The sequence below is a fragment of the Chrysemys picta genome, chromosome 12, assembly GCF_011386835.1.
Source record: "Chrysemys picta bellii isolate R12L10 chromosome 12, ASM1138683v2, whole genome shotgun sequence".
NCBI lineage: Eukaryota > Metazoa > Chordata > Testudines > Emydidae > Chrysemys > Chrysemys picta.
This window is the reverse complement of record NC_088802.1, coordinates 55,845,489-55,872,899: the sequence shown is the minus strand read 5'-3', so window position 1 is coordinate 55,872,899 and position 27,411 is coordinate 55,845,489. Positions and strand designations below refer to the sequence as shown.

At 44.6% G+C, this 27,411-nt stretch overlaps 1 protein-coding gene across 15 annotated transcripts in view; it reads left to right on the top strand.

The window, feature by feature from the left end:
• Window positions 1–27,411, top strand: part of RNF213 (ring finger protein 213) — an 86,977-nt gene that overhangs the window by 23,886 nt on the left and 35,680 nt on the right. For 12 of the 15 annotated variants that reach the window (XM_065563773.1, XM_065563780.1, XM_065563775.1 and 9 more), the window contains 20 exons: window positions 1,294–1,562; window positions 3,276–3,494; window positions 4,823–5,021; window positions 6,791–6,846; window positions 8,110–8,263; window positions 8,932–9,090; window positions 10,144–10,242; window positions 11,633–11,755; window positions 12,233–12,419; window positions 13,342–13,515; window positions 13,738–13,896; window positions 14,233–14,819; window positions 15,325–15,490; window positions 16,432–16,649; window positions 17,216–17,356; window positions 17,979–18,140; window positions 18,740–19,883; window positions 21,883–22,076; window positions 22,802–22,954; window positions 23,670–27,266. In XM_065563773.1, the coding sequence (XP_065419845.1) occupies window positions 1,294–1,562; window positions 3,276–3,494; window positions 4,823–5,021; window positions 6,791–6,846; window positions 8,110–8,263; window positions 8,932–9,090; window positions 10,144–10,242; window positions 11,633–11,755; window positions 12,233–12,419; window positions 13,342–13,515; window positions 13,738–13,896; window positions 14,233–14,819; window positions 15,325–15,490; window positions 16,432–16,649; window positions 17,216–17,356; window positions 17,979–18,140; window positions 18,740–19,883; window positions 21,883–22,076; window positions 22,802–22,954; window positions 23,670–27,266 (8,160 nt within the window). Of the gene's footprint in view, window positions 1–1,293; window positions 1,563–3,275; window positions 3,496–4,822; window positions 5,022–6,790; window positions 6,847–8,109; window positions 8,264–8,931; window positions 9,091–10,143; window positions 10,243–11,632; window positions 11,756–12,232; window positions 12,420–13,341; window positions 13,516–13,737; window positions 13,897–14,232; window positions 14,820–15,324; window positions 15,491–16,431; window positions 16,650–17,215; window positions 17,357–17,978; window positions 18,141–18,739; window positions 19,884–21,882; window positions 22,077–22,801; window positions 22,955–23,669; window positions 27,267–27,411 lie in introns of all 15 variants that reach the window. The other 3 variants (XM_065563768.1, XM_065563769.1, XM_065563781.1) reach the window with 3 other exon arrangements.

Here is a 27,411-nt window from a genome sequence, read left to right as displayed (position 1 = left end):
CTTCAGTCGGTGAGGATGTGCACCACCGACCCAAAGAGGGTAGTGTGGACATCAGCCACCACTGTAATTACTGCAGTGGATGTAAATCGACGTAACATAGGTTGACTTAGGGCTGTAGTGTAGACATGGCCTAATACTAACAGCAAAGTGTGTTTTAAGTACATCAGAAGCAGGTGATCCAGTGGTCATAGTGTATTTGGACCTTCAGGAAGTCTTTGACAAGGTCCCACACCAAAGGCACTTAAGCAAAATAAACAGTCATGGGATAAGAAGGAAGGTGCTCTCACAGATAGTAACTGGTTAAAAAATACTAAATACAGGGTAGGAATAAGACCATAAGAGCGGCCACACTGGGTCAGACTAAAGGTCCATCTAGCCCAGTGTCCTGTCTGCCGACAGTGGCCAATGCCAGGTGCCCCAGAGGGAATGAACAGAACAGGGAATCATCAAGTGATCCATCCCCATTCCCAGCTTCTGGCAAACAGAGGCTAAGGACACTATCTCTGCCCATCCTGGCTAATAGGTCCATCAATGGTTATCTTCTGTGATTTTATCTAGTTCTTTTTTGAACCCTGTTTATAGTCTTGGCCTTCACAACATCCGCTGGCTAGGAGTTCCACAGGTTGACTGTGCGTTGTCTGAAAAAAATACTTCCTTTTGTTTGTTTTAAACCTGCTGCTGTATAACTGGGTTCAAAAAAGAATTTGATAAGTTCCTGGAGCATAGGTCCATTAATGACTATTAGCTAAAAAGATCAGGGATGTAGCCCTATGTCTGGGTGCTCCTAAACCTCTGACTGCCAGAAATGTGGACTGGAAAACAGGGGATGGATCACTCAATAATTGCCCTGTTCTGTTCACTCCTTCTGAAGCATCTGGCACAGACTACTGTTGAAAGACAGGATACGGGGCTAGAGGGGCCATTGGTCTGACCCAGTGTGGCCATTCTTCTATTCTGAGACATAGAAACTTTGAGTGGTGCCGTTAGGAGCAACAGACTCCGGAAGGTTCAGTTCTGAAGGTGTGGAAGATGGCTTTATCTAACCAGTGTCACTTCATCATCCATCTACAATGGTCAGGCATGATGAAAATCCAAACACTCCTTTCTAGCATCATAAGCAGCAATAAATAGTCCTTTGCCCTGCAATAAGCCAATCGGCATTGATACCATTGGATCGTTCTGATAGCTATATGAGAAATAGTGGGAAAGAGATAGAAATGACCCCTTTAAAAAAAAAAGTTGATCAATGTAGTTGGATTATGTGCCTTTTCCCCCCCTTCCTCTTTGTTTTAGGTGGGGGAGTTATTGGTGAACTACTTGAGAAAAGTAGCTCGGCCATTTCTTGATCACAACAGTGCTAACCCTCCACCCAAGGACATGTCAGTGAAGAGCCGGTTGGGGCTGGGGCTGATCAGTGTTATATTAGGTGAATGCTATGCACTTCCAACATACAAAGAGGACCTGAGTCGGGTATGCAGCCTGCTGTGTTTGGAGCAGAAGCCACAAGAAGTCCTACTCCATGAAATGAATCATAACAAGGAAGTGTTTTCAGTGGTTTCACGGTAGGTATTATGACAAAGTTCCTCCTCTACCTTGGTGGGTCCTGCACTTATTGGCAGATTTGCTCTCTTCACAGATTCACCCTGTGGGTCAGGAAACAGTCCACAGACCTTCCCCTCTGGTAGACGCTATAGTCCAGGTCAATTCCTCCTGTGTTTGATCAGGAGTTGGGAGGTATGGGGGGGAACCCAGGCCCGGCCTCTACTCCAGGTTCCAGCCCAGGGCCCTGTGGACTGCAGCTGTTTAGAGTGCCTTCTGGTACAGTTGCACGACACCTACAACTCCCTGGGCTACTTCCCCATGGCCTCCTCCCAACACCTTCTTTGTCCTCACCACTGGACCTGCCTCCTGATATCTGATAACGCTTGTACTTCTCAGTCCTCCAGCAGTACGCCTACTCACTCTCAGCTTCTTGCACTCCTCTTGCTCCCAGTTCCTCACACGCACTTCCTCTCCTCTGGCTCCCTAGCTTGACTGGAGTGAGCCCTTTTATAGCATCAGAGGGGCCTTAATTAGAGTCAGGTGCTTAACTGCCTCACCTGACTCTTAGCAGGTTAATTGGAGTCAGGTGGTCTATTAGGCTGGAGCAGCTCCTGCTCTGGTCACTCAGGGAACAGAAAACTGCTTATCCAGTGGCCAGTATATCTCCCTTCTGCTACTCTGCTGTTCCCAACTGGTCTGGGTCTATCACAGTATTTTATCAGTTTCGGGGTGTGTAAGGTGAGGGTGTGGCATTTAGTAGATGTGTGGAATGACTAAACTTATGAAAATACTTTTTAACCAGAGGGAGCCATTAACTATGTATATTCCTCTTGCACTTTTCTTATCTGGATTGGATGGGACTGAAGTGTGTATCAGTCAGCAAGGTATGCAGAACAGTCATGCTGCGGTATTTTTAATAAAAACAAAAACTATCTTGCTAATTCCCTCAGAGTTTTTATAAATCCTCTCAATCAGCGTGGGGCTTTTTTGTGTGTGGAAGGTGCTTTGGGGACATGAGGAGGTTGGAGAGGGAGGATCTGAGATAAAGTGGCTATATGCATGGATAACCACAATGGCACATCCAATTCCCAAATCCACCCAGAGTTTGGTTGCAGAATGGAAGAAATTTGGCACAGACTAAAATCATTTTACAGATGGCCTGAAGATGGTTTGGAAGTTTATTCTTTACCATCTGATTAGGTTCTCCGGGGCTGTTTTCTCCATCTTCCCATGTCTCAGCATTTGTTGTCTGTGAAAGTCCTTTGATGGTTAGTCGGAAGACTCATTTATTTCTTCTTAACTGCCTTCTGCAGAATGGTATACTCAACCACTGTCTTCAGACATTTCCCTCTAAGGAACATGCTGTCCCAGTGCCTTCAAGCTGGCACTTACTGCATGAGATGTTTCAAATAGCTATAGTGATCATGGACACGTGTAGTAAAATCTTGCCTCTGTTTTTCAATTATAATATCGGGACAGGAGGCATCAGTTTCCACAACTATAGTCCTATCAGCAGATTTTGTGAAGTGAAGACAAGGTTACAGCCTCTTTCCAGTCCTTCACTTGTACGTCCCTTCTGAGGAGGTGGTTGCAAGCTGATGTAATAAACTGTCATTTGTAAATATGTTCTTGCTCAGGCAGCGCCTCCGATATTTTTACTTTTGTGCCCAAAACTATGTGACAAACATACATACTAACCATTCCTAACATGGATGGTCTCTTATCCATTCTAGCATGAAACAGTACTTGAACCACTTGTGCCAGAGATGCATCAATGAGGAAGTTGACCAGTGGGTGTGTGTCCTCCCTGTTCTGCACTTTTTCACTGCTTCCTTTGACCTTGATGAAGGCATGATGGTGGATAGTCACCTTGAATCTGAAGAGATCTGGGCAGGACTGGAAGGTCTTCCATTCATTGAGTTCAGGAAGAAACAGGAGGAGTCTTATAAGAAGTGAGTTTTCCAGAGTTACTTAGTTTTTGAAGTACTTTATAACTGATGACGTCCCCATTGCTTAAAACTGTTGGCTGCTTAGCTCAGTTAGCTAAACACTTTACTATATCACCACCAGTGGTTTGGGGTATACGAATACATCTTTTATTCTTATTAATGTTTTAGGCTGAAAGTCCATGAATACACCTTACCATATGGGGAATATTGAAGAAGGCAGAGTGTCTGCATTGTGTGCATGCATTGAACTGAATGTTGTAAGCTTGGTGACTGTGATATGTAATAGTGCACGTGTGGAGAAATCCTGATTTTTTTCTTAGGTTCTTCTGTCAAGGTTACTTTAAATCTCATGTGACCGAAACATAACCCATTAGATAGAAATCTTAATTTCTCAGAGTGCTTAACTCAAGCATCACAAATGTACATTCTTAACAATTTCAGATACTTTTTGATGAATTCTAATTAAATAAAGAAGCTTAAAAGAAAGAAAACTGTGCATGAGTCCTTTTGACATTTTGACACGTGTAAGATGTTGAATGTAACTGCAGTGCACGCTGGAATTGTGTATTTTCTGCATTTTTTTCTTTTCAGTGCTGCTAGCAAAAGCATGGTGTCTTACAGTGCATAATAGTGTAATGAGGGAGCTGCTGCTGTGAAATCTCCAAGGAAGGGCAGGAGGAGCTGCACTCCATCCTGCCAAGGGGATGAAACATGGCACTATCCCTGTTAAATTGGGTGCCAGAGGGGTCAAGCCAGGCTCTAAGCAGACTTTCCCTGCTAGTGTGAAAAGTTAAACGCTGTTTAAAATGTCTTTTATGTAAACCACTAGTATCCAGATTCTGTCTCCCCCTCCCTCCTTCGGGCTCTTTATATTGCTCTAGCGCTGTAAAGGAGTCAGAAGGGTCCCCAAGGGAATTCCTTGGTGCGGGAGCAGTATGGGTCTGATGTATGCAGCCCAGGGCTGGAGTCCTTTTTCAGCTTCCAGCAGAGGAGTGTTCCAAGAGTGGGAGTAGGGAATGGCTGGAGCGTTCTGTGCTCCAGCAGTTCTGGGCTATGGAGCAGCCCATAAGCATTCAGCAAGGCTGCCATAAGTTAGAGCAGCTTCCCAGGGTCCAAGCACAGAATCTGGCCCAAATATAAAAGAACCTGTTTTTGGAGAGCGTGTGCGTGTGTGTATAATAGAATGTCCTTTTAATTCTCCCTGACATCAGGTTTGAATGCAGAAGGCACCAGAGTCCAAAGGAGATGTCTCTTTTTGTTAGTTTTCCATGTGCTGCCCCAGTCTTCTGTATAATTCACAGCCACCCTCCCCCCTTTTTTTTTCTGTTCAGCCGGGCCCTGCTGCAGCTGATGAAAGGGAAGAAACACTTGATGGAAGTAGACAAAACACTGGTCAGGTCGTGGATCAGCTTGCTGCCTCTGGGGGATTTGGCAGAATTTTTGACTGATTTATCTGTTGAGCTGTTGGACTGTCTTCTAGGAATTTATCACAGGTTGCAGAACACCAGCATTACATGGCGCAGTTGGGAGGTTTGTCTTCTGATTATTTTAACCAAGTAATGGTAAAGTCAATGGTATCAGTGAGAGTTGGGTGCCTAACCTGCTTAGGAGCTTTTGAAAATCTCACTAGGCAGCTATTTTCAACTTTTGGCACCTAAATATCTTTGAAAATTTGCCCCAACTTCTTTATTGGGAGTCATTTCTGGATTATATGGACTGGGACATGGAGAAGATTATTTTCTTAGAGTATTGAATTTCCCCTCCAGGCCTTATGATTTGAATTGGGTACTGAGAATCTAGCTAGAGTGTGGAACAAATCAATTTTTGATATATTATTCTGAATCTGTCTGAAAAATGTTGACCTGTAGTTCAAATGGTTACATGTTGCTCACTGCAAGTTTGGTAATTTTTGCATTTGACATCCACCTTTTGGTGCGTGTGTTTGTTTATTTTTATTCCATGTCAGTACTGATTACAATACATCTGTATTCATATAAAACAGGACAGTGGGATAAGATAGTGTAGAAAACTTACGTTTACAGATGTAAAGGATGCAGTGTTCATTCAAATATATTTAGCCTTCGCAGAAATAGTAATAATCTGGACCTTCTATGGAGTTGCAAAATGACTGAGAATATGGCTGCAATTTGTGAATATTAATTGGCAGGATTTTTTAAAACGATTGTTACAGAAGTTTAGGGATAGTACCGATATACAACTTTTCATTAGTAGCGCTCAGAATGCTTTGCAGGTGGGGAAACTGAGGCACGGAGCGGGGGGAAATGATAAAAGCTTTAGAAAACCTGACTTTTGAGGAAAGTTGAAAAAACTGAGTGTTTAGCCTTGAGAAAAGAAGATTGAGGAACAACCTGATAATGGTCTTCCAATATATTAAGGGCTGTTTATAAAGAGGACAGTGCTCAATTGTTCTCCATGGCCACTGAAGGTAAGACAAGTAGTTTTGGGCTTAATCTGCAGCAAGGGAGATTTGGGTTAGATATTAGGAAAAACTTGCTAACTATAAGGGCAATTGAGCTCTGGAATAGGCTCCCAAGGGAGGTTGTGGAGTCCCCATCATTGGAAGCTTTTAAAACCAAGTTGGACAGACCCCTGTCAGGGATGGTATAGGTATTCTTGGTCCTGCCACAGTGTAGGGGGCTGGACTCGATGACTTCTTGAGATCCCTCCCAGCCCTACATTTCTATGATTCTATTCTGTGAAGTGACTTGTCCGAGGTCAGCCAGCAGGCCAGGGGCAGAACCAGCAATAGAACTCAGGTCTCTGCAGTCCCAGTCCAGTGCTCTAACCTCTAGGCCATACTGCCTCAGGTGCATTCCTGCCCCTGCTATGTAATTCAGAGGAAAAGATTAAGTTTATTGTCACACATTTGAAAAGGTTAATGAAAACTACTGAATCTACTTCTTCCTCCTATTGGATTTACCATATGGGTGTAATTCAAAAGTCAGGGGCCAACATTTTCAGAAGTGATGGTTAATCTTGGGTGGCTCAGTTTTTGTATGCTGAACATGAAAAATCTAAAGGGACCTGGTTTGCAGAAGGTGGATGCTTATAAGGTTCTGAAAACCAGGCCCCTTCAAGGTTTCTGAAATTAGGCACTAGTGATTTCTGAAAATCCTACCAGGATTTTTAATGTTATGTATTGTACCTGATAACTTGGATAAAATTAAGCCCTTAAATCTATATCTTTTTCTCTATATCTTCTGCATTTACAGTTGTCTGGGCCAATTTTAGGACAATTGCTAGTTCTGTGGTTTAATTTTTGTGTCTTGCTTTCCCAGATGGTAGAGAAACTTTTAGAAACGCTGTTGCATGTCCTGGATCGTAACCAGCACAGGTAAATGAAAGGCTTCAGTACGTTCTTTTTAATGCCTAATTCTCCTTTTGTCTTTGACACTGAACTATGCCTCCCCTGCGGTGTGAGGTTCTATCTGGAACAGTTTAGCTCTCTTACCTAACCGTGGGTATTTGCATTACATTTATTGCCAAGTAATGGGAATGCCTTACTAGTTATAAATATTTCAAAGGATCCTCTGTTTCCCTCCCCTTGTTGATTGGAGAAGGCTGGGTTTTTGTTTGTTTTTTGTTTTTAGAAAGTTAATTTGAAGAAATTAGGAAGATGTTGAGATTTGTGGTTGTACTAATCTCTCTGCTGGACACAAGTTCCCCGGCTGTGGGCCAGTTACTCAGAAAGTGGATTGTGAGTCTTGCCCTTGTGGTTGTCAGTTTAATTGTTCTAGATGACTGAAGCTGTCACGGGCGGTCATGATTGTGCGGAACAACGCAGGTCCTTGTGGAGGGCTTGAATTATTAGGATGAAAAACCTTGAATTTGACCCCATATTGAGTGGGGAGATAGTGCAGACAGTGGAGCACGAGGGTGATGGGCTTTCAGTGTTATGTGTTGCTGGACAGGCAACTGCTGCATTCTGAATCGGTTGGAGCTTTTCAGGGTCAGCAGCTTCTTTCCAAGGTATAAAGTGTTGCAATAATCAATCCTTAAAGTCACCAATGTGTGAATTCGAGTGGGTCGAGTCAGAGTCTGATAGCCTGAAGACAGCAGCCAGTCCTAACTTAACTTACCTATCATAGCTTTTGGGGAATTTGGTAGCAATGAGGAGTCCAGAAGGGCCTCTAAAATGTGGACCATCTTGATGAATGGAAGGCAGAAGTCCTTGATGGAAGGCAAATATTATGGAGGTGGTGAGTTGTTCATAGCATTTACCTCAGCTTCACCCAAATACTCTGTATCCAGGTGATGATGTCTCTTGAGAACTGGGAGTTTGTGCTGTTTGTGTTTTATACAATGGAATGTAGAGCTGAGGATCCGTCATATATTGCCGGCACTTCAGGCAGTGCTTTGCATGATTTTTCTTTTGGCTTCATGTAGATATTGAGCAGGGTGAGGGAGCCAACTGCGTCCCATAGAACTTCATAGGTAAAGAAGTTGCCCATAAAACCCCCTGGTTCTTTTGATTTTGAGAGTTTGTTTTTTTTAATTCTCCTTCTCTTTTCATAACCTGAAAGGATTTGAAATGCCCTTGTGCTTCAGAAATACTACACTGAGAAATTTGTTTCATTTCTTTATTCTCCTTAATTAGGATGCTGCAAGTGAACGCTTGGAAATCCTGCTTGCATATCTGCCTAAAACTTCATCAGAGGATTTGCCAGAAAACAAGAGAGTTAAAATATTACAAGTTACCTGCTACTAATGCTGAGATCATTTCAAGGATTGCCAGATTAGAACCTTTGGATGTGAGTGCTAGATAAATAATAGTATTTGTTGTTTAGAATAGATGTGGGATGGTGGCTGTATTTTTGTATTGTTTTCTAAAGCTCATTTTGATTGATGTAAATTGTCTCTACTTAAAAAAAACAAACCTGTAATAAAACTACTTTCCATTCTGACCTTTTTAAAATAGTATTTTAGAAATATATGTTTTTTAAAAAACTATTCTTCTGACATCCATTTGCATAATTTGTTTTTAAAGTATAAACTACTGTACTTAGGGTCTAGTTTTATACTTCTGTAGCTTTTTTCCTCTAAAATATCACTTTCTAAACTGCCTTGTGATCCGTATCACTTCACTGTATAGATGTTGCTTTATGAGCCTTGGTTTCATTCTCCCAGTCTAGTTAGGGACACTGCAGAGGTAATCTCGTAGTGTGATTTTTCTTCTCACTTTTTCTCCCCATCCCATGCTGTTGCCCAAGTTCCATCAGACCAAGGAAGGAGACCAGTGAGCACTCTCGAACGTGGATCTTCCAATCCTCTTCTCTCTTGTACCCCACAAGCAACAGGGTTTTGTTGTTGGGGTGGTGCTTTAAAGTGTTCTATTTTAGACCTATAATGCATTATGTTTAAATCAGTGGTATGTTGCTCTGCTGCTTAGAACAGTTGTTTTTTCTTTCCTGTGTAACAGGGTTCAAGAGACGAAACCACGCAGAAGACTCCAGTGATAGAAGTGTTCCAAAGAGCTCTGGTGGCCACCAGAAGCTGGTTTCGGGAGGTGTTAAAGCAGTATTTACTGCGAGGACGTACCGATTCAGTTGTGACATTCCATTTTCCTGATGAACTTACGGTTTGTGTTCTTGAATGTAGCACTTCGGTACATCCCTCCCTAGATGACATATTGGATTACGTTGGTTAGTTACATCAACTTCTTGGTGGGTGCGACTGTTGCATCATTGAGAGGGTATAGAGCAGTGGCATCCGAACTTTTCAGCCTGAGGGCTGAAGGTATGCTTTCAGAAATGTCAAGGGGCACCAATCAGTACATTGGCCAGTTTCTCTGCCTTGGTGCACTCTGTGCTGCTCCAGGAAGCAAAAGCTACTCACAGTTAGCCCAGATGGGAATTCCTCTGGCATGGGGGAATTCTCTGGTCACAGAGCCAGTGTGATCTACTTCCTGCCTCTCCGCAGAAGAGGTGTCTGAGGCAGGGAGAGGGAATAGCTAGACTGTGTTGTGCTCTGGCTATCCTCAGGTGGCTTATGGTGTCTAGGCAACACTTATCAGCTGGCACAAGTTAAAGCAGCTCCCCACGCTGCTCTAACCTGAGCTGGGGCAGAGAATTGGGAAGTTGTAACTGTGTGCTGCTTTTCAGTTTCTCTTCTTCCCCTCTCCTGGGCTGTCCTGAGTGGCTCTGTGGGAGAGGGCAGCCACGCTGGGTGCTCTCTAGCCTCCTGCAAAACCATTCAAGCTCCTGTCTTGCTCTCCTTGGGCATCCCACAGCCTTTCAGCTGAACAAACAGAGCAACAAGTTACAGCTCCCTGATTCTTTGCCCTTGACAACAGTCAGCTTCAGCTACAACAGGGAAGGGACAGCAGCTGTTCAGAGCACGCCTGGCTCCCACCAGAGCTGTTCCTGCAGCTTCAGGAGACGTAGGGCCCCCTACCTCCTCCGTGTTGTGATGAGACTGACTCAGAGCCTTACGTTTAAAAATGGTAGGATGCAGTTGCGGGAGCATAGACTCAATTCATAATCAAATATAAATTTTCTTAAGAGTTGCCTTGGAGGGCCACAGATTGGACATTGCTGGCATAGCAGATGAGTGATCTTTTCTAATCACTCTGATTTCTTTCCCGGATTGCTTTTAGTTTTAATTGCACTCTGTGCTTATTTTTATTTTTTAGGTATGGAACCAGTTTGTGAGGATAAGCTTTCCTGATGAACGCTTCACTGAGGAGTGGAAGAAAACTTTACTTTCAGACATGGAAAGGAGAATTAAACAGGTACCAAGAAACTGGAGATTTCATTCATTACACATGCGTGTTTCTAAAGCTCAAGGGATAATGGCTAGAACCTACTGAACCAACTCTTGCATATTGCTACTAGAACCTAAATGGACTTAAAACATCCTGCTCTTTGCATTGGCTTGTTCATATGGCTATAACCACTTCCATTATAAACAACATTTCTACAGGGTCTATGAAACTGGGCATAAACTTTTGCTATGGTGTAGTTCTGATCTCTTCTATATTTCTGCTGTCCCATCTCTAGCAGTGGCTAGTAGCTAGTGGTTCAAAGGAAACTGGAAAATTTGGACAAGTTAAATATTTTATTTAGTTCTGTCAAAATGAGGTGTAAAATATTTTTGTATCTACCATTATTATTATTTTATTTTTATAATGGTAGCACATAGGAGCCCTGTTGTGCTAGGCACTGTAAAGAGACATACCGGGAGGAAGAGACAGTCCCTGCTCTGAAAAATTGACAATCTAAATAGGTAAAATCACTGTGCTAGGCAGGAAGTAATGGCTGCAGTTTTCTTTTACTGGTCATGGTGTTCTGAGAGCTCATGGTTAGAAATATTTCTGTTAGTAGTTTAAAAATAAGTGTTAATTATAAGGGACATTTCCATCCCACCTATTGACCAACTTGCGTGACTCTGTGGGTTAGGGTGAGCTGGTTCCTGGGTTTAATATTAATTTTAAAATTCCAGAGAATTTACAGCCAGCATTTTGTGTGACTACTGAACATCAAAAGCTGTTCTTTCTTGTGAGCCAACCTTCCCACAAAACTGAAACTTGATTATAATCTTTTGTTTGTTCCTGTGCTGTTGGGGTCCTGAATGCTACTTTTCCACCAAGAGGCTCCTTCCTGCCAGTCTTCAGAAATGTCAAGTTTAATTAAAAACTTTATTTTTAAATTTTACACAGTGCAGCACTGGTGTTCTCAGCCTGTGAATCTTGTGGATGCTTCACTGAAAAAAACAGGGGCATTTTTCTCCCAAGCTCCTAAACACTTAAAGCTGTTGAGTTTTATGTGGAACTGATACTTACCCAGAAACCTGCTTTGGAGGGATGGAAACAGATTTAATAATTAATATCGGTATATAGTGAAAACGGCCAAATACCTCTTTATCTCTCTCTTTCTTCATGCCACACCTCTCCGCTACATGTCATATCTAGCCAAAAGGAAATAGTGCAGTGCTGCTGGCTGAGTTTACTCCTATTGGGAGCAGAGTAAACAAATAATAGAAAATGGACCTTTTCATCTTGTGGGTTTTGTTTTGTTTATTATTATTGCCTCAAAATATTCCCCTCCCTCTTCATGTTTTCAGAGCACACATTCTTAAAACATGCAATCAATGTGAGAAATTTTCTGTTTTTTTCCCAACAGGAACGACCAGTTCGACAAATTGCAGCCTACTGCCATCACCACGACAAATTTGAAACACTAGACCATTCCATTGGCAAATCTTTTGAAAACTGTGCCATAGAAGCAGTTAATGCTGCATGCCAGGTAATATATGCTCTCTCAAGTGGAAATCTCAGATACAGATACACCTGCAAACCTCCTGAACGTATGACCTGCTAGCTGTCAGTGGGGTTGGTTGAGACCTAAACAAAATTATACATTGAATTGATGTTTGAACAATTGGTTTAGAAAAGCAAAATGTTGAGACGAAATCAGAAATGTAAGGGGTTAGTGTGTGCAAAGGGACCAAGGAAGAAAAACTTTTAACACCTTCACTGCTGTTTGCCATCACAGCCTCTTTGCCAGCCACTTGAAAGGCAACATCTTTGCTGACTTACGTTCCAAGTAAGGTGCTTTTTATCCCCTATATCCAGTATATCACCCAGCACCTAAGTGATTCAGCTGAACTGTATGTTAGGCCCTGAAACCCTACTAAATGACACAGCCCCTTTGGAATGTGTAAGGTGAACAAATCCAGTTTACTCACATCCTTGTGCATCCCCCATCCCTTTGTGTCTTAAGCAGTCTGAGAGTAATCTGCTTGATCTGGTCTCTTCCTACAACCTGGACAAATTTGGCAAGCTTGTGTCCGCTGTTATCACGAAATCATGGCCAAGCAGCAAGAGTGGGGAACCTACTGATGACCTTGATGAGGTTTTGCATCATCTGCTTGTGTGGTCTGACATCAAGCATCTTTTCAACTTCAATGGTACAGTTTTATGTGAAGTTTGTATTGGAGGACTGTGAAAGAGATGTTCCCACTCTTTCCTCTATGGTACATAGTAACAAATGGAAGGAGGATTGAGATTGAGTTGATATAATAAATCTTAATACACCTCTACCCCGATATAACGCGACCTGATATAACACGAATTTGGATATAACGCGGTAAAGCAGCGCTCCGGGGAGCGGGGCTGCACGCTCTGGCGGATCAAAGCAAGTTCGATATAACGCGGTTTCACCTATAACGCAGTGAGATTTTTTTTTTTTTTTGGCTCCCGAGGACAGTGTTCTATCGAGGTAGAGGGGTAGTTAGATTGGATGTTGGAGAGCAAAAGTTAATCAACTGTCTAAATTTCATAGGAAAACCCTATATGCGTAACCAGGAAGTATTCTATGTTAACCCCAGTGCAATCTTGTCCGGGATTTGTACTGTAAGAGGGAATCACAGGGTCTGTGGATAAAGGAAAATCTACTGTAGTCTAGGTTTTCTAACAGTGGGTTTGGGGAGGAGATGAAAATGTGAGACCTTATGGTAAATGAGAAACGCACAAGACAGTTGTTTCAAGTACTCAAGTGGGGCTTTCTTGTTTCTCCCTGGGGATGTCATGCTAGGAATGAGGATTGGATTTTTGCACTGTGTTGTCTGTCAGTGGAGGATGTATCAAGATGTCTCAGTTTAGATCATGGGTATTTGTGGGTGACTACTCTTTAAAAAGGGCGAACGATGTATATCACTAGTATGGTGGTACTGGTGCAACACAAGAATACAGACTTTAAAGTTAGGTCATGGTGAAATGAAGAGACATAAAGTGTGTTTCTTTTCCATATAGCAATAGTTACCTCCAAAAGCCCAGAACTAGGAAGGAGGAGGAAAGATTCAGGATTTAAATCCTTTGTTTCTCTGATAGGAGCAGATGGGAAATTCCTGGAACAACTTACTGATGCCGCTAAGAAGTTAATGGCTGTGGCTAACTCTGTGTTCACAAATGTTGCTGAAAACCTCCTGAATGGACGTATCCTAGTAAAACATTTGGAGCTTATTATAAAGCACAAGAAACAGTTTATTTGCATATGGGAATTAGGTAAGTGTGCATGTCTGTGTGTTTAAAGGGGGGTGGGCTCTAGGCCTACTCTGATAATTCTGGAGGGTGTTTTATATGGTGCTCCCAACTCCATGTTTTCATTACTGATGTGCAGCAGCAGCATCACCTACTGAAGTGTATCATTTTTGGAGGAGATGAGTACTCTCCTTCTGCCCCACAGCATGGGATTTTCTTGGTGATTATTGACCATTTTCATTTCAGAGCATAAGCATCTCTCATCCCAAGAGAAAAAGCGGCAGCAGAATGATCTGGAAAAAGTTCTAGTGTGGAGGAAGGAAGAAATAGAATCTCTAAAGAGAGAGAGAAAGTGGATAGGAACCCTTCTGGACATGTGCAGGAAGGTGCAGGCATTTATAAAAGGTATGTTCTTGTGGGGACCACTTTGAAGTGAGATCTTTGAGGGTTTCCAGCAGAGATGATTTTGTTCAGTAATTACTGGATTGAACAAAAAATGGGGAATGAGACGAGCAACAATTGGGGAGAGGAGGCTGAAAAAAGTCAGTGAAGAAACTTGCAATAGGGAAAGCAGGAGAAGAAGTGTTCGTATACTTCATGTTACTAAGTGATTGATACATCTAGGGATCTAAGAGGTTGATGTTTTGTGGTACTGAATCATTCGATGTCTGGTCAAGAGAGCTGGAATATGAGAATAGGGTAAAAAGTTGCAAACTGATGTTTGACTTTCTTTGTTTAAAGTGGATATTGTTGAAGTTGAGCAGAAGTATCACGAAAATCTGGACTCAGAAGAACTGGCTAACGTTGTGGATGTGAGACAGCTGAACTTTCCCATGGAGGGCACCCTAGAAACATATTACAACCTAAGCCCAGAGTTGAAGAAGGTGGCTTCGATAATGCACGCATACAAGGACAGTCACATCTTCCAGCTCTGCTGGGAGCAGGCAGCCCAAATGATGGTGAAGGAAGATGAGTATTCAGAAGAGCAGGTTATTCATATATTGGATCTTGATGATTTATTCTCTCCTTGTTACCGTGAATATAGAAGACTGTATAATGATCTGAAATCCGGAAAGCTCACATTTGCTGAGGTAGACACTCTATTCAAGGATTTTACAAGCCATTATGAGCAGATCAGCACTGACCTTCAGATCATGTGCAAGCTTGACCCAGTAGACAACACAGAATGGATAGGACAACGGCTTCAGCAAATCCAGCAGTACCATGAATTGCACTTAGCTTTCGACTCTGCTAAGGTGATTGCCAAGGTCAAAGAAGGCTTAAACCTCTCCGGTGACTTCAGAATCCTACAGATGTTGTTGAACTTTGTGAGTATTTCACTTTAAACCAACCACTGTTCAGACACTGCTTAGGAAGACACTAAATCTGAACCCTGTTGTAAGTCTTTCTCTGTCTGGCAGGATTAACGTTTGGCTCCGAACAGCTTTACTGAGGCCATGCACTGTGCAGTCTCCTTTAAAATAATAATAATAATGAATAGTATAATGCTTTCCATGGATCTCAAAGCACTTTACAAAGGTGACTAAGCATTATTATCCCATGTACAGATCAGGCAGGTGAGGTGCACAGAGGTGAAATGACTTGCTCAAAGTAGCACAGTCTTTCAGTGGCAGAATAACTCAGGTCTGTGGACTCCCAGCCCTGAGTTCCATCCACTAGACCATAGCTGTCACACGCTGATTAGTATCTGATGCTTCTGTTTCAGGTGTGGGAGAGGAGTTCCTCCTTCATTTCCCCCGCCAGGAGGAAGTTATATTGGCCATTATTAAATTGTGGATTCTTTTTGATCCATTTGCACCATTTTCTTTGCAGACGGACACTTTTGAATCCTTTAAGAAAGAAAAACTGGACTCCATCAGCCCTGCTCTGATGCGTGCTAAGAAATGCCTGCAGGGGATCACAGAGCCCCGTCGCAGGTGCCTTGAGGAACTCGCACTCAGGAAGGACTTCATCAGCTGGGTCAAAGAGGCTCTGGAAGGTAAAATAAATGTCCTCCTACTGTTTGCTTTTGGGAATTGGGCAGGAAAAGGCACAAGTGATGTAGGGGTGATGCCATCTTCTTGGGATTTGAGGAGGTCCTGACTCATCTGGTAACCATATTAACCTGAGGTAGAACTGACCTATCTCATACTGACAGGTATGAGCATCTCTTATGTGTGTGGGTTTGAAAAGTGCTGTGCAGTGGCCCCCAGAAAATAGAATACATGTCAATACTATTTGATGGATTTGATGAATGCTCAAGTCTCAGAGAGGTAGCCGTGTTAGTCTGGATCTGTAAAAGCAGCAAAGAGTCCTGTGGCACCTTATAGACTAACAGACGTATTGGAGCATGAGCTTTCATGGGTGAATACCCACTTCATCTACATGCATCCGACGAAGTGGGTATTCACCCACGAAAGCTCATGCTCCAATACGTGTTTTAGTCTATAAGGTGCCACAGGACTCTTTGCTGCTTGATGAATGCTGGTACCCTGTGTGACACCTGCTGTTTGATACCACTGCTAGTTATCAGAGATTGTAATGCTGATACACTCCGTGCAGGTTGCTTATTAATTGAGAGAACAAAGACCATGGCTCTGATTTCACAATAACAGGAGTGGCTTCACTAATTCTCTATCGGTCAGGCCAGGTACTTACCCTTTCCCTCCCCATAAGTCAAGAGCTCTGTTTCCTTCCCTGCTGTTCCTCCACTCCACAGTTTACTCCTGTTAGAAAAGAAAGAACCAAGGATGTGGGTAATGCGTAGGGGTCACTCTGTGAAGCTGTCAGGAGCGAGCGCTTGCAGCAGAAAGCGGAGAGGTCTGCACTGAGATGCTTCTAGGGGATGATTTTAGACTCCATGGCTTAAGCATGCTGGCATCTTGTTGCAGAATGAGATTAAACAAAATAGCGTTGAACCCCGTTGTCCATTTCCCTAAGATATCAATGAGCTGAAGGTGTTTGTGGACCTGGCCTCCATCTCAGCGGGGGAGAACGACATGGATGTGGATCGCGTGGCTTGTTTCCACGATGCTGTGCTAGGCTACTCCTCCCTGCTGTACGAGCTGAAGCGGGAGTCGGGGTTCGAGGCGTTCATGCAGTGCTTGAAGAAGTTGTGGAAAGCCCTGGAAAGTGATGAGAACCTGCCCAAGAAACTGGTAAATCCCGCCGTACTGATTCCTCAGTTCATCTGGTTACCCTCCAGCTTTTATAATATGGCTGGGGGATCGATGTACAGACAGGCATTCCTATGGGCAGTACATGGGGATGTAGATGCAGCTCTTTTAAATACCTGTTACGTGTCTAATTTTAATCAACTGTAGCAAAGTGATCATGAGCCTACGCTGCTGGTGCTGTATGCTCATTCATCCCTGTGTACCTGTGTACAACAAGAGGCTTTAGAGCAGTGCAGGCTCTTACCTACCATAGGAGCTGCGGTTGATAAGATTTGTTATTCTTTGGGGTGTGATGTAGTCAGACCCCTTAACAATCTGCTCATTGTGTGTCCCTGGATGTCAACCTTTAAATCCTCTGGAACCCTACATGTTCCTAGGGGATCATTCCATGACTGGCAACAACTCCCTTCTCCTCCCGTGCTGGCAATTCTGTCCCTCCTGACCTCTGTGGGATATGCCAGTGTTCAGGATCACTGTGTGAACTGGCAGACAAAGTGAAGTCATGAATGGGAATAATCTGAATTATAGCTTCCCTCTTCTCCCCGTAGCGTGATTCTGCTCGGCACTTGGAATGGTTAAAAACAGTGAAAGAGAGCCATGGATCCGTGGAACTGTCCTCTTTATCGCTAGCAACTACAATCAACAGCAAAGGAATGTATGTCATCAGGGCACCGCCAGAGGGCCAGAAGGTGAGACGTCGCTCACCCGCCTGTGGGGTGCACTGTCCCAGTGTTCAAGGCCTTTTTGCCCCATCCGCCTGTCTGTCCATCTATCCTGACGGGCTAGCTTTACAGTGCTAGCAAAGAGCACTAATCCTGCAAAAAGAGTCCAGCTTTCTGGAACAGTATTGAAAGAGGTTTTGTCTTCTCTCCAATGCCACTTAAACTGTTTTAGGTGCCAGTTCAGGGAGACCTTTTGTGAGAAAACTATTTCCAGCAACAGTTCAATTCCATCATGTAGCAAAGGTTATTGTGTAACAGTAGAAACTGCAGACAGATCATGTGGGGAGCCCAAAGGCTTTTCCTATCGAGTCCACCCTGTGGCGACAGTTTTCTGCTACTGTCCTAAGCTGCTGATCTCTAACACCTGACGCTTTGTTTCCTAGGTAACAGTAGCTCTTTCACCCCCTTGTCCAGTCTCTTTTAGGGTGTGGCACTGACCTCTGCTTATTGTTGGCCTCATCTGCCCTCTCTGTTCCTAGTTCCAGGTGGCAAGACAGGAAAGCTCTCCACAGCTGTCGATGAGCATTGTATAAACCAGGGAAGATGAAAATAAAATGTGTCTGCGCTAATTATTCGTATTCCCTGGCAGGTTTCTCTGGACACTGTCCTGCTCCTCAGCCTCCCGGAGAGCCATGGTGACAGTGAAGAGATGCGACAATACTCCCTGGAGGAGCTCCGGGAGCTGCTGAACAAACTGATGCTGATGTCAGGAAAGGGAGACCAGGGCATGGAGGTGGAGAAATTTTCTGAGGTCAGGTTTCAATAGCTACTTTCCATGTTCAAGGTGTTTCCTGCTCTCCTGGGGCTGGGGGGTAGACCGTAACCTTACCACGTCAGTTTTTAAACCGTCAATTAACATTAAAAATTGCAGAGGTGGGACTGACTGCTTCAGGGATTGATAATGGGATATGAAGCCTTTCTCCTCCTCTGTTTTTCCTATTTGAATGTGGACCAGGTTGGTGTTTGAACCAGAGGTGTTATCCCCCGTTCTCCAGCCTGTGTGGAGTGAGTTGGCTGGTCTCATTCCAACCTGTAGCAGATAGCTCTCCACACAACACCTGATCCCCTAGTTGGCTGTCCCAGCAGAATGGTCAAGGTTTGAATGGGACCATGGAGACTGAATTCCTTTCTGGTTCCCAAAGGTAATCCCGGCAGGACAGCTGTGAGCCCCATTAGGACCTTCAGTTTCCAGGACTGTCAATCCAGGCACCTTTCACTAGCTCCCAGACTCTGTCCCTTTCCCTTTTAATTAGAGAGAGCAGCGTCCTTTCACAGCTGGGAAGAGGCACCTTAGCCTCAACAGTCCCTGTAAAATCTGTTTCTCACTGTTTTTTGTTGTCCCTCACACAGGTGTTTTCTAATGTCCAGAGACTTGCACTGTCCTTTATAGACCTTTATTCAGCTGGGAACATGCTCTTCCGATCCTGGATTGCCCACGTGTACTGCTCACCCACGAGCGAGCTGTGCATTAGCATGGACTTCCGTTTGAAACTTGTCCAAGAGCTTTCTGGAACAGGAGACTTGATGGTGATGCTCCTGGACCTCTGCAGGGAGATGGAGAAGTTCCTAGAGAAATGGAAATGCTTCATGTCTGAGAAGCGATCTCAGTATTTTTACCTGAATTACTACACCTCTGAGCAGTTGGTTTACCTGTGCAGAGAACTTGGAATGCCACAGCCCAGCGAGAATGCCTTAATGATGCTCTCATTCATAAAACACAACTGCACCAGAAAGGATGTGCGTATGGCCTCCAAGCACGTGGTGTCTGACAGATCAAGGAAGAATATTTCTGACTTGCCGGAGCTGCTGGGCCGCGAGAGAGACCTGACAACACAGCTGCAGCAGGTCTGGGACTCGTACATAGCGTGCATGAGCTCGTTCCTTCCGGGCTGTTGGGATATTGATACCCTTGGCAGCTGTCTGGCCAGTCTGGCTGATTTGGAGAAGGAAAGTGTCACTCGAGTTCTCCCACGAGGCCTGCACGTTGGTAGGCCCAACCTTGTCACCTGCCCTCGCTCTGACGTGCTGGCTTCAGCACTGGCCATCTACATGCATAGTCCACGGCAGGCCCTGCCCACTTACGCTGAGGTGCTCTTGTGCACCCCAGAGACCGACTTCGAGCAAGCGGGGCTCTTCCTGCGGCGGTGCCTCACGCCGGGCTGCAAAGGGGAGAAGATTTACACCATGCTGTATGCAGATGAGCTGAGCTACGATGTCAGTTACAGGCTGGAGAAGCTGTTCCGGAGCCTGTGCAGACAGCTCCACCAGGACAACTACCGCCTCGTAATCCTGTGTGACTGTGAGAGAGAGCACAGCTACATCCCTTCCGTCTTCAGCCAGTACAAAGTGCACATGATCCCCCAGGAGCCACTACGGGACATCCAGATGTACCTTAGGAGCCATTACAGAGTCACGCAGCCAGCCGGGTCAGCAGCTTCTGTGTTCAACGACAACATGTGCGTTGGGATCGTGTCCTCCAAAAGAGCCGGAGTAGGTAAGGTGCCCTAGGCCAGTGGTTCTCAACCAGGAGTCCGGGGCCCCCTGCGGGGCCGCGAGCAGGTTTCAGGGGGTCCGCCAGGCAGCGCCAGCCTTAGACTCGCTGGGGACTAGGGCAGAAAGCCAAGACCCCACCGCATGGCGCTGAAGACTGGGGGCCTGAGCCCTGCCACTCAGGGCTGAAGCAGAAGCCTGAGCAGCTTAGCTTCACGGGGCGCCCCAGGCAGTTGTCCTGCTTGCTACCCTCTAATGCCAGCCCTGGCTTTTATATGCAGAAAACCAGTAGTTTTGGCACAGGTGGGCCATGGAGTTTTTATAGCCTGTTGAAGTGGACCTCAGAAAGAAAAAGGTTGAGAAGCCCTGGGCTAGGCCACAGAGTCTGCTGTGGATGTGAAATGCTGAAACTAAAACGTGCAGTCAGGCAAATAAATGTGGTGTGTGTATCCGGATGAGTGTGTGGTTTTGGAGCCTGATCCAGAACACAACAGCTGAGAGACTGTGTGGGGCTGTCACTGAGCCAAGGTGGGAGAGCTGATTTCCATTGGTGAGCAAGACAAGCTTACGCTGAGCTCTTCTTTAGGTCTTTCTTTCAGACTTTCGCTGTCATTCTAAAATCTTTTATGACCTTGTGCTTTAAAACCAGTATGTTTGTGACTTCTGGGTCCTGACCTCTCTCCCAGTAGGGCACCAGTGGGCTTTGCTTTTCTGCATGTACTATAAGCAGTTCAGACTTGTACCTAGGCCTCGTCAGAGGGGTCCTGTACTTCCACACGCCCTCCGGAACGTCTGCCTTGGCAGTGCCCTACCCGAGAGAAACCGATTAGGATCGGAATGGAAAACTCCTGCATTCCTCTGAGGAAGTGATCAGAGCCTAGTGGACAAATTTATATCCGTAGATTAAAAACTGGAAACCCAGGGCAGCTCTTTCAGTAGTTGCAGCCATGGCTTCACTTGTGGAAGACCTGGGCCTAGATTTCCTGCTCCACTCCTGTCCCTTCATATTGGTGCCGGGTGCTCAAAAGGGGCTGGCAGGCACCAGGTTCAGTGCTGTTACGAAGCACGGAATGGGTGGAGAGCTGGCAAAGCCAGCTGCGACTCCAGGCTCCCTGCAGCACCTGCGGTGAGGGCTGCACTTTGGCATTCCTTCGATGGCCCCTCGTGGCTGTAGCCAGCTGGGGTAGATTAGAACAGGGGTCGGCAACCTTTGGCACGCGGCCCATCAGGGTAATCTGCGGACGGGCCGCGAGACATTTTGTTTACATTGACAGTCCGCAGGCATGGCCCCCACAGCTCCCAGTGGCCGCGGTTCGCCGTTCCCATTCAACGCGAGCCGCAGGAAGCGGCACGGGTTGCCCTGATGGGCTGCATGCCGAAGGTTGCCGACCTCTGGATTAGTACAACCTCCACGTTCTCTCATCTGACTGGGGCTGACATGGAACCAGCCAAGAAGCTAAGAACTGCAACCAACTCCCTCTGGGCTCCCTTTCCCTTAGCTCGCCCAATGGAAGCTGAGTGCAGCTGAGTCAATGGCCATGGATTTTATGTCCAAAAGCCTACAGGAGAGGAAACTTGAGGACACTTGACGTAGCTACTTGGAAGCCTGCCTGCCAGCTACCTGTCTTACCTGAGATTATGACTTTTAAAAACAGCCCCATGTAACAGAAAATAGTTTATGTAAGTCCTAAAGAAAAGATCACGAATAGCAACATCTCTCTCACCAGACTCCTCAATGGGATCCAGCAAATAGGGGCAAAGGCATCATTCAGTGGCAGGAGACAGCTTCAGCTCAGTTCCTGAGCCACCAACAACCACTCCAAGCGAATTCAGGCCTTTCCTCCTCTCAGAATAGATCTTAGTAAGATCATCAAGGGGCAGACTGGATTTAGGAAGCAGCTGTCCACTTTTTTCCAATATGGCAGTCCACCATTTTTCTACATATTTTTATTTTCTAGTTCTCACTTATAATTAATGTGTCCCTCTTTTTAAAACCATCACAGGAAAATCTCTGTATGTGAAGAGGCTACATGAAAAACTGAAGACAAAACTACATGATACTAGCGTGCCTCTAAAAACCATCAGGCTGATTGAACCCCACGTGGATGAAGGCAAAGTATTGAGATCTCTCCTGTCCTTCCTGGACTTGCAGTACCAGCAAAAATCCATGATATTCCATTTTGATATCACCTCATCAGTGAGTACCAGCAAAAACCCCTGATATTCCATTTTGATATCATCTCATCACATCTTTACCTATCATGAAGGGTATTCGATATCATTCCTTTAAAAGTTTCCTGTCTGTTCTAAGTGAGGTATTTTATTAGGAGATGTTATTTCTAACCAAAAAACCAGTTAAGCTTAAATATGAGAGGAAATATAGGCTTGGAAGGATTAGATTTTGATTGGTAAATGTGGGTAAATGTCTATTTCACCGTACACACACTCAAACTGATGAAGAAATATTTCTACAGTAATAATCAGAATTTACAGATAGGCAAAATAAGGAAACAGCTGCTTGAGAACTTCTTAGAGTCAAAATCCAGTGATTTAGACTTTGGAATTAGGCTTGTTACCAATGGACTAGCAAACAAACAGTAAAACCAAGTATGATTTGTTGATTTTAGGTTGTTTATTTTGTATATTTTGACATGTGATGTTGACAGTTTGTGTTTTAATGGTTTATAAAGTTTTAGCTTTTTGAATCTCAACCTCAACTATCATTAAATAATTGTTTGACCCCCCTGTAGTTTCCTGCAACTATGAAAATTACCCCTGATTTAAAAAAAAAAAAAAGATTAAATATAAACCTTGATATTATCCATGTGTGTGTATCTATATCTATATCCATTTTTGCCAAGCCTAGAAATTTCTCTCTCTGCATTCTTTGTTCTAATGTGTCTCTCTCTGGTATTCACTTAGGTCCAGAGTGGAATTCCAGAGTTTCTCTTCAAGCTGTTAGTTTTACAGTATCTGACAGACACTGATGGGAAAATGTGGCTACGTCAGAAGTGCCATTTGTATATCGTTGAAATTCTTGACGTACCTCCAGCACCTAAGAAACCATCAAGATTTGTATGTATATGTAAATTCTCTACATTTGTCGCTTGTCTCCGTGTGTTTTTGTGTTACTCGTATTTATTACACTATATATTCTATGCAGTGATGTAATATAGATACCTCATATTTGAATGTATTGGAATACACTGTATGTCTTCAGTACAAAGTGCTATTATAAATGTTCCTGCATTTCATCACAAGCAGACAATAAATCAAGGCTGCAACGATTTCCTTAATTTGGTCACAGCTAATTGTCACTTCCTGCTGGCTGTACGGCACTGGCTGCACTATAATATCTGCATGGAAAGAGAAGCGCAAAGTCTGATCTTTTAAACTGTATCTTGTATTTGTGACAAAACTTGGAATTTTATTTATTTGTAATCTTTTTGTAAATTCAGAAGTAGAGTTGGGGAGAGGGGGAAATGACAGAAATGGCCCCCCTCTGTGAGGTGGTATTGAAAAGGTAGGGAGGCAGTAAATGGGGATAATAATGTCGTGGGGGTGGAGGCAGAACGGGAATAGATGAGGGACAGAGAATTGCTATTGCTGCTACACTCCCATTCTGCTCTACACTTTTAAAAAGTGCCCCAGCTGTGTAACCCTGCAGCAGCTAATCAGTCCTCCCAAAAAAGGGTGTCTACAATCTGCGAGGACAGGTAAAAGAAACAGCATGAGATGATTAAGGCCAAAACCTTACAATGGCTTATTTATGTGTCCCCCCCCCTTATAGATTTCACATGGACAGAAGTATAATTTCCTTGATGTGTTCCCCAAAATAACATGCAAGTCTCCCAAGGAAGTGCTGGATATGGATGTGCAAAGAGGCCCATCTGAGTACTGCACAGAACCTGGGATGGATCAGAAGGAGTTTTGCAGTGAGGCCTTCCAGAGGCCTTTCCAGTACTTGAAACGATTTGACCGTGGGGATAACCTGGATATGTTCTGCTATGAAGAAGGCTCTGTTGAAGGGACCCCAGTGGAGTGCCTACAGCTGTTCCTGATACATTGTGGGGTGATAGATCCCACCTGGTCAGAACTGCGAAACTTTGCTTGGTTCCTGAATGTTCAGTTGAGAGACTGTGAAGCGTCTGTTTTCTGTAACCCTGCCTTTGTCCAGGACACTCTGCAGGGATTCAAAAATTTTGTGGTCACCTTCATGATTTTAATGGCAAGGGATTTTGCAACACCCACATTAAACATTTCTGATCAAAGCCCAGGGAGGCAAGTGTTCGACATGAAAGGAGTCACAGAGGAGGATCTCATTCCTTTCCGCATTCGGAAAAAGTGGGAGTCTGAGCCCCACCCATACATTTTCTTCAACGAAGACCGTGTATCCATGACGTTCATTGGCTTCCATCTGCAGACCAATAATAATGGTGGCATTGATGCCATTAATCCCATGAATGGCAACATCATCAAGAAAGATGTAATGACTGTACAGCTGTACAAGGGATTGATACTTCAGAGAGTTCCCTTCAATATTAACTTCGATCTGTTGCCCAGAGGTGAGAAGCTAGAGAAACTTTGCTTGGTTTTGGGAATCCAGTGGCCAATGGACCCTGACGAAACCTATGAGCTGACAACAGACAATATACTCAAGATTTTTGCTATTGAAATGCGATTCAGATGTGGCATCCCGGTTATTATCATGGGGGAAACGGGCTGTGGGAAAACGAGGCTTATAAAATTCCTGTGTGAGCTGCGCAGGGGTGGTGCTGATGCGGAGAACATGAAACTTGTGAAAGTTCACGGAGGCACAAGTGTGGACATGATATACGCCAAGGTCAGGGAAGCAGAAGACATCGCTGTCTCCAATAAGCGGCAATATCAGTTTGACACAATCCTGTTTTTTGACGAAGCCAACACGACTCAAGCTGTCGGCAGCATCAAGGAAGTTCTGTGCGACCACACAGTAGAAGGGCAGCCTTTGGCCAGTGGCTCGGGTTTGCAGATCATTGCAGCGTGCAACCCTTACCGTAAGCACACTGAAAAGATGATTCAGCGACTGGAGTCAGCTGGTCTAGGCTACCGTGTAAAAGCAGATAAAACCAAAGATAAACTTGGCTCCATTCCACTGAGACAGCTTGTGTACCGTGTCCATGCTCTCCCTCCAAGCATGATCCCTCTGGTGTGGGATTTTGGGCAGCTGAACGATATCACTGAAAAAATATACATACAACAGATCGTACAAAGACTTACTGAGTCGATACAAATATCTGCAGCTGAAATTGGGGTAATAACAGACGTGCTTTTTGTGTCTCAAAGGTACATGAGAGGAAGAAATGATGAATGCAGCTTTGTCAGCCTCAGGGATGTGGAGCGCTGTGTGGAAGTGTTCAGGTGGTTTTACAGCCACAGTGAGCTTCTGCTAAATAATTTGGAGCAGCATCTTGCAGAGAAGGGGTCTGATAAATGTAAATTAAAGAGAAACAGAGTCATCTGGTCCTTAATACTTGCAGTCGGTGTTTGCTATCATGCATCCTTGGAAAAGAAAGAGTTGTACAGAAGTGTTATCTGTGAGTACCTTCCAAGACCTTATGATAACCAGAAAGGGATTCTGGAAGAAATCAGCCTAATGCAAGATCTGTTCTTGAGTGGCGTGCCTCTGAGAAATACCATAGCGAGGAACTTAGCCTTGAAGGAAAATGTCTTTATGATGGTCATCTGCATTGAACTTAAAATCCCTCTGTTTCTTGTTGGAAAGCCTGGGAGTTCCAAATCCCTTGCCAAAACCATTGTGGCTGATGCCATGCAAGGGCAGGCTGCTTATTCTGATCTTTACAAGGAAATGAAACAGATCCATTTGGTGTCTTTCCAGTGCAGCCCCCACTCCACTCCTGAGGGAATCATCGGTACCTTCAAGCAGTGTGCTCGCTTCCAGGATGGAAAGAACCTGAAGGAATATGTCTCTGTGGTGGTGCTCGATGAGATTGGGCTAGCGGAAGATTCTCCAAAAATGCCCCTGAAGACCCTGCACCCACTCTTGGAAGATGGTTGCATTGATGATGTTCCGCTTCCTCACAAAAAAGTTGGTTTTATTGGGATCTCCAACTGGGCCCTGGACCCCGCCAAGATGAATCGAGGTATCTTTGTATCGCGCGGTGATCCCAGCAACAAAGAGCTCATAGAAAGCGCAAAGGGGATCTGCTCTTCGGAGCGCATCATCCTGCAGAGAATCGAATGCTACTTTCCCATCTTTGCGGACGCATACGAAAAGATTTGCAAGACCCAAGACAGAGAGTTCTTTGGGTTGCGCGACTACTACAGCCTCATAAAAATGATTTTAGCTTTGACTAAGGCCTCAAAAAGAGAGCCCACAGCTTGTGACATAGCACAGGTTGTTCTCCGTAACTTCAGCGGCAAAGATGACATCAATGCCTTGGACATATTTACATCTAGGATCCCAAAAGAAGGAGAAATACACGCTGACGATGTCAGCACCATTGATCTGGTCCGGCAGAACATTTGCAGCTACAGTCAGGATGGTGAGTGCAGATACCTGCTGGTGTTAACTGAAAATTATGCAGCGCTGCAGATCCTCCAACAGGCTTTTTTTGCCGAAAGACAGCAGCCAGAGATTATCTTTGGCTCCAGCTTTCCCAAGGACCAAGAGTACACCCAGATCTGCAGGAACATCAACCGTGTGAAGATCTGTATGGAAACAGGGCAGATGGTGGTCCTCCTCAACCTGCAGAATCTCTATGAAAGCCTGTATGATGCCCTCAACCAGTATTACGTGTACCTTGCTGGCCAAAAGTACGTTGACTTGGGCTTGGGGACCCATCGTGTGAAATGCAGAGTGCACCCGAAGTTCCGTTTGATTGTCATTGAAGAGAAAGAGGTAGTGTACAAACACTTTCCCATCCCACTGATCAACAGGCTTGAGAAGCACTACCTGGATATCAATACCGTCCTGGACAAAAGGCAAAGAGACATTGTGGAGGAGCTAAAGAAGTGGGTGAATGACTTCATAGCCTTTGATACAGAGAAGCATCTCATGGGCAGGCAGGAATATAGCCCTTCTGATGTCTTCATTGGTTACCACTCTGATACCTGTGCCTCAGTTGTCCTGCAAGTGACAGAGAAGCTGAAGCAGAGGTACCTTCCTGATGAACTGATGCCAAATGTGCAACAAGAAGCCCAACTGGTGCTGCTGAACTGTGCAACACCAGATTCTGTAGTTCGCCTGGGCAGTTCGCGGCTCAGCTCCTGTGTGGTAGATCATCTGGCCAACAAATACTTTAAAGAGCAGCAGCACATCTCTCTTGTGGATTTCCTGCAGGCTCACATCCATGCAGAGTCCAGACTTCGCACAGTCTTCACTGAGGTGAGTCTCCCTAAAATGTCTGTCTCTCTCCAAAAAGAGATCCTTAGGTCCACAAACTGTCCGTGATGTGAGCCTTCTCACTGTTTCAAAACCCAGATCTGCAAATACAGTGATGTGGGGTGAAAGGTGCATTTCAGTGATCACG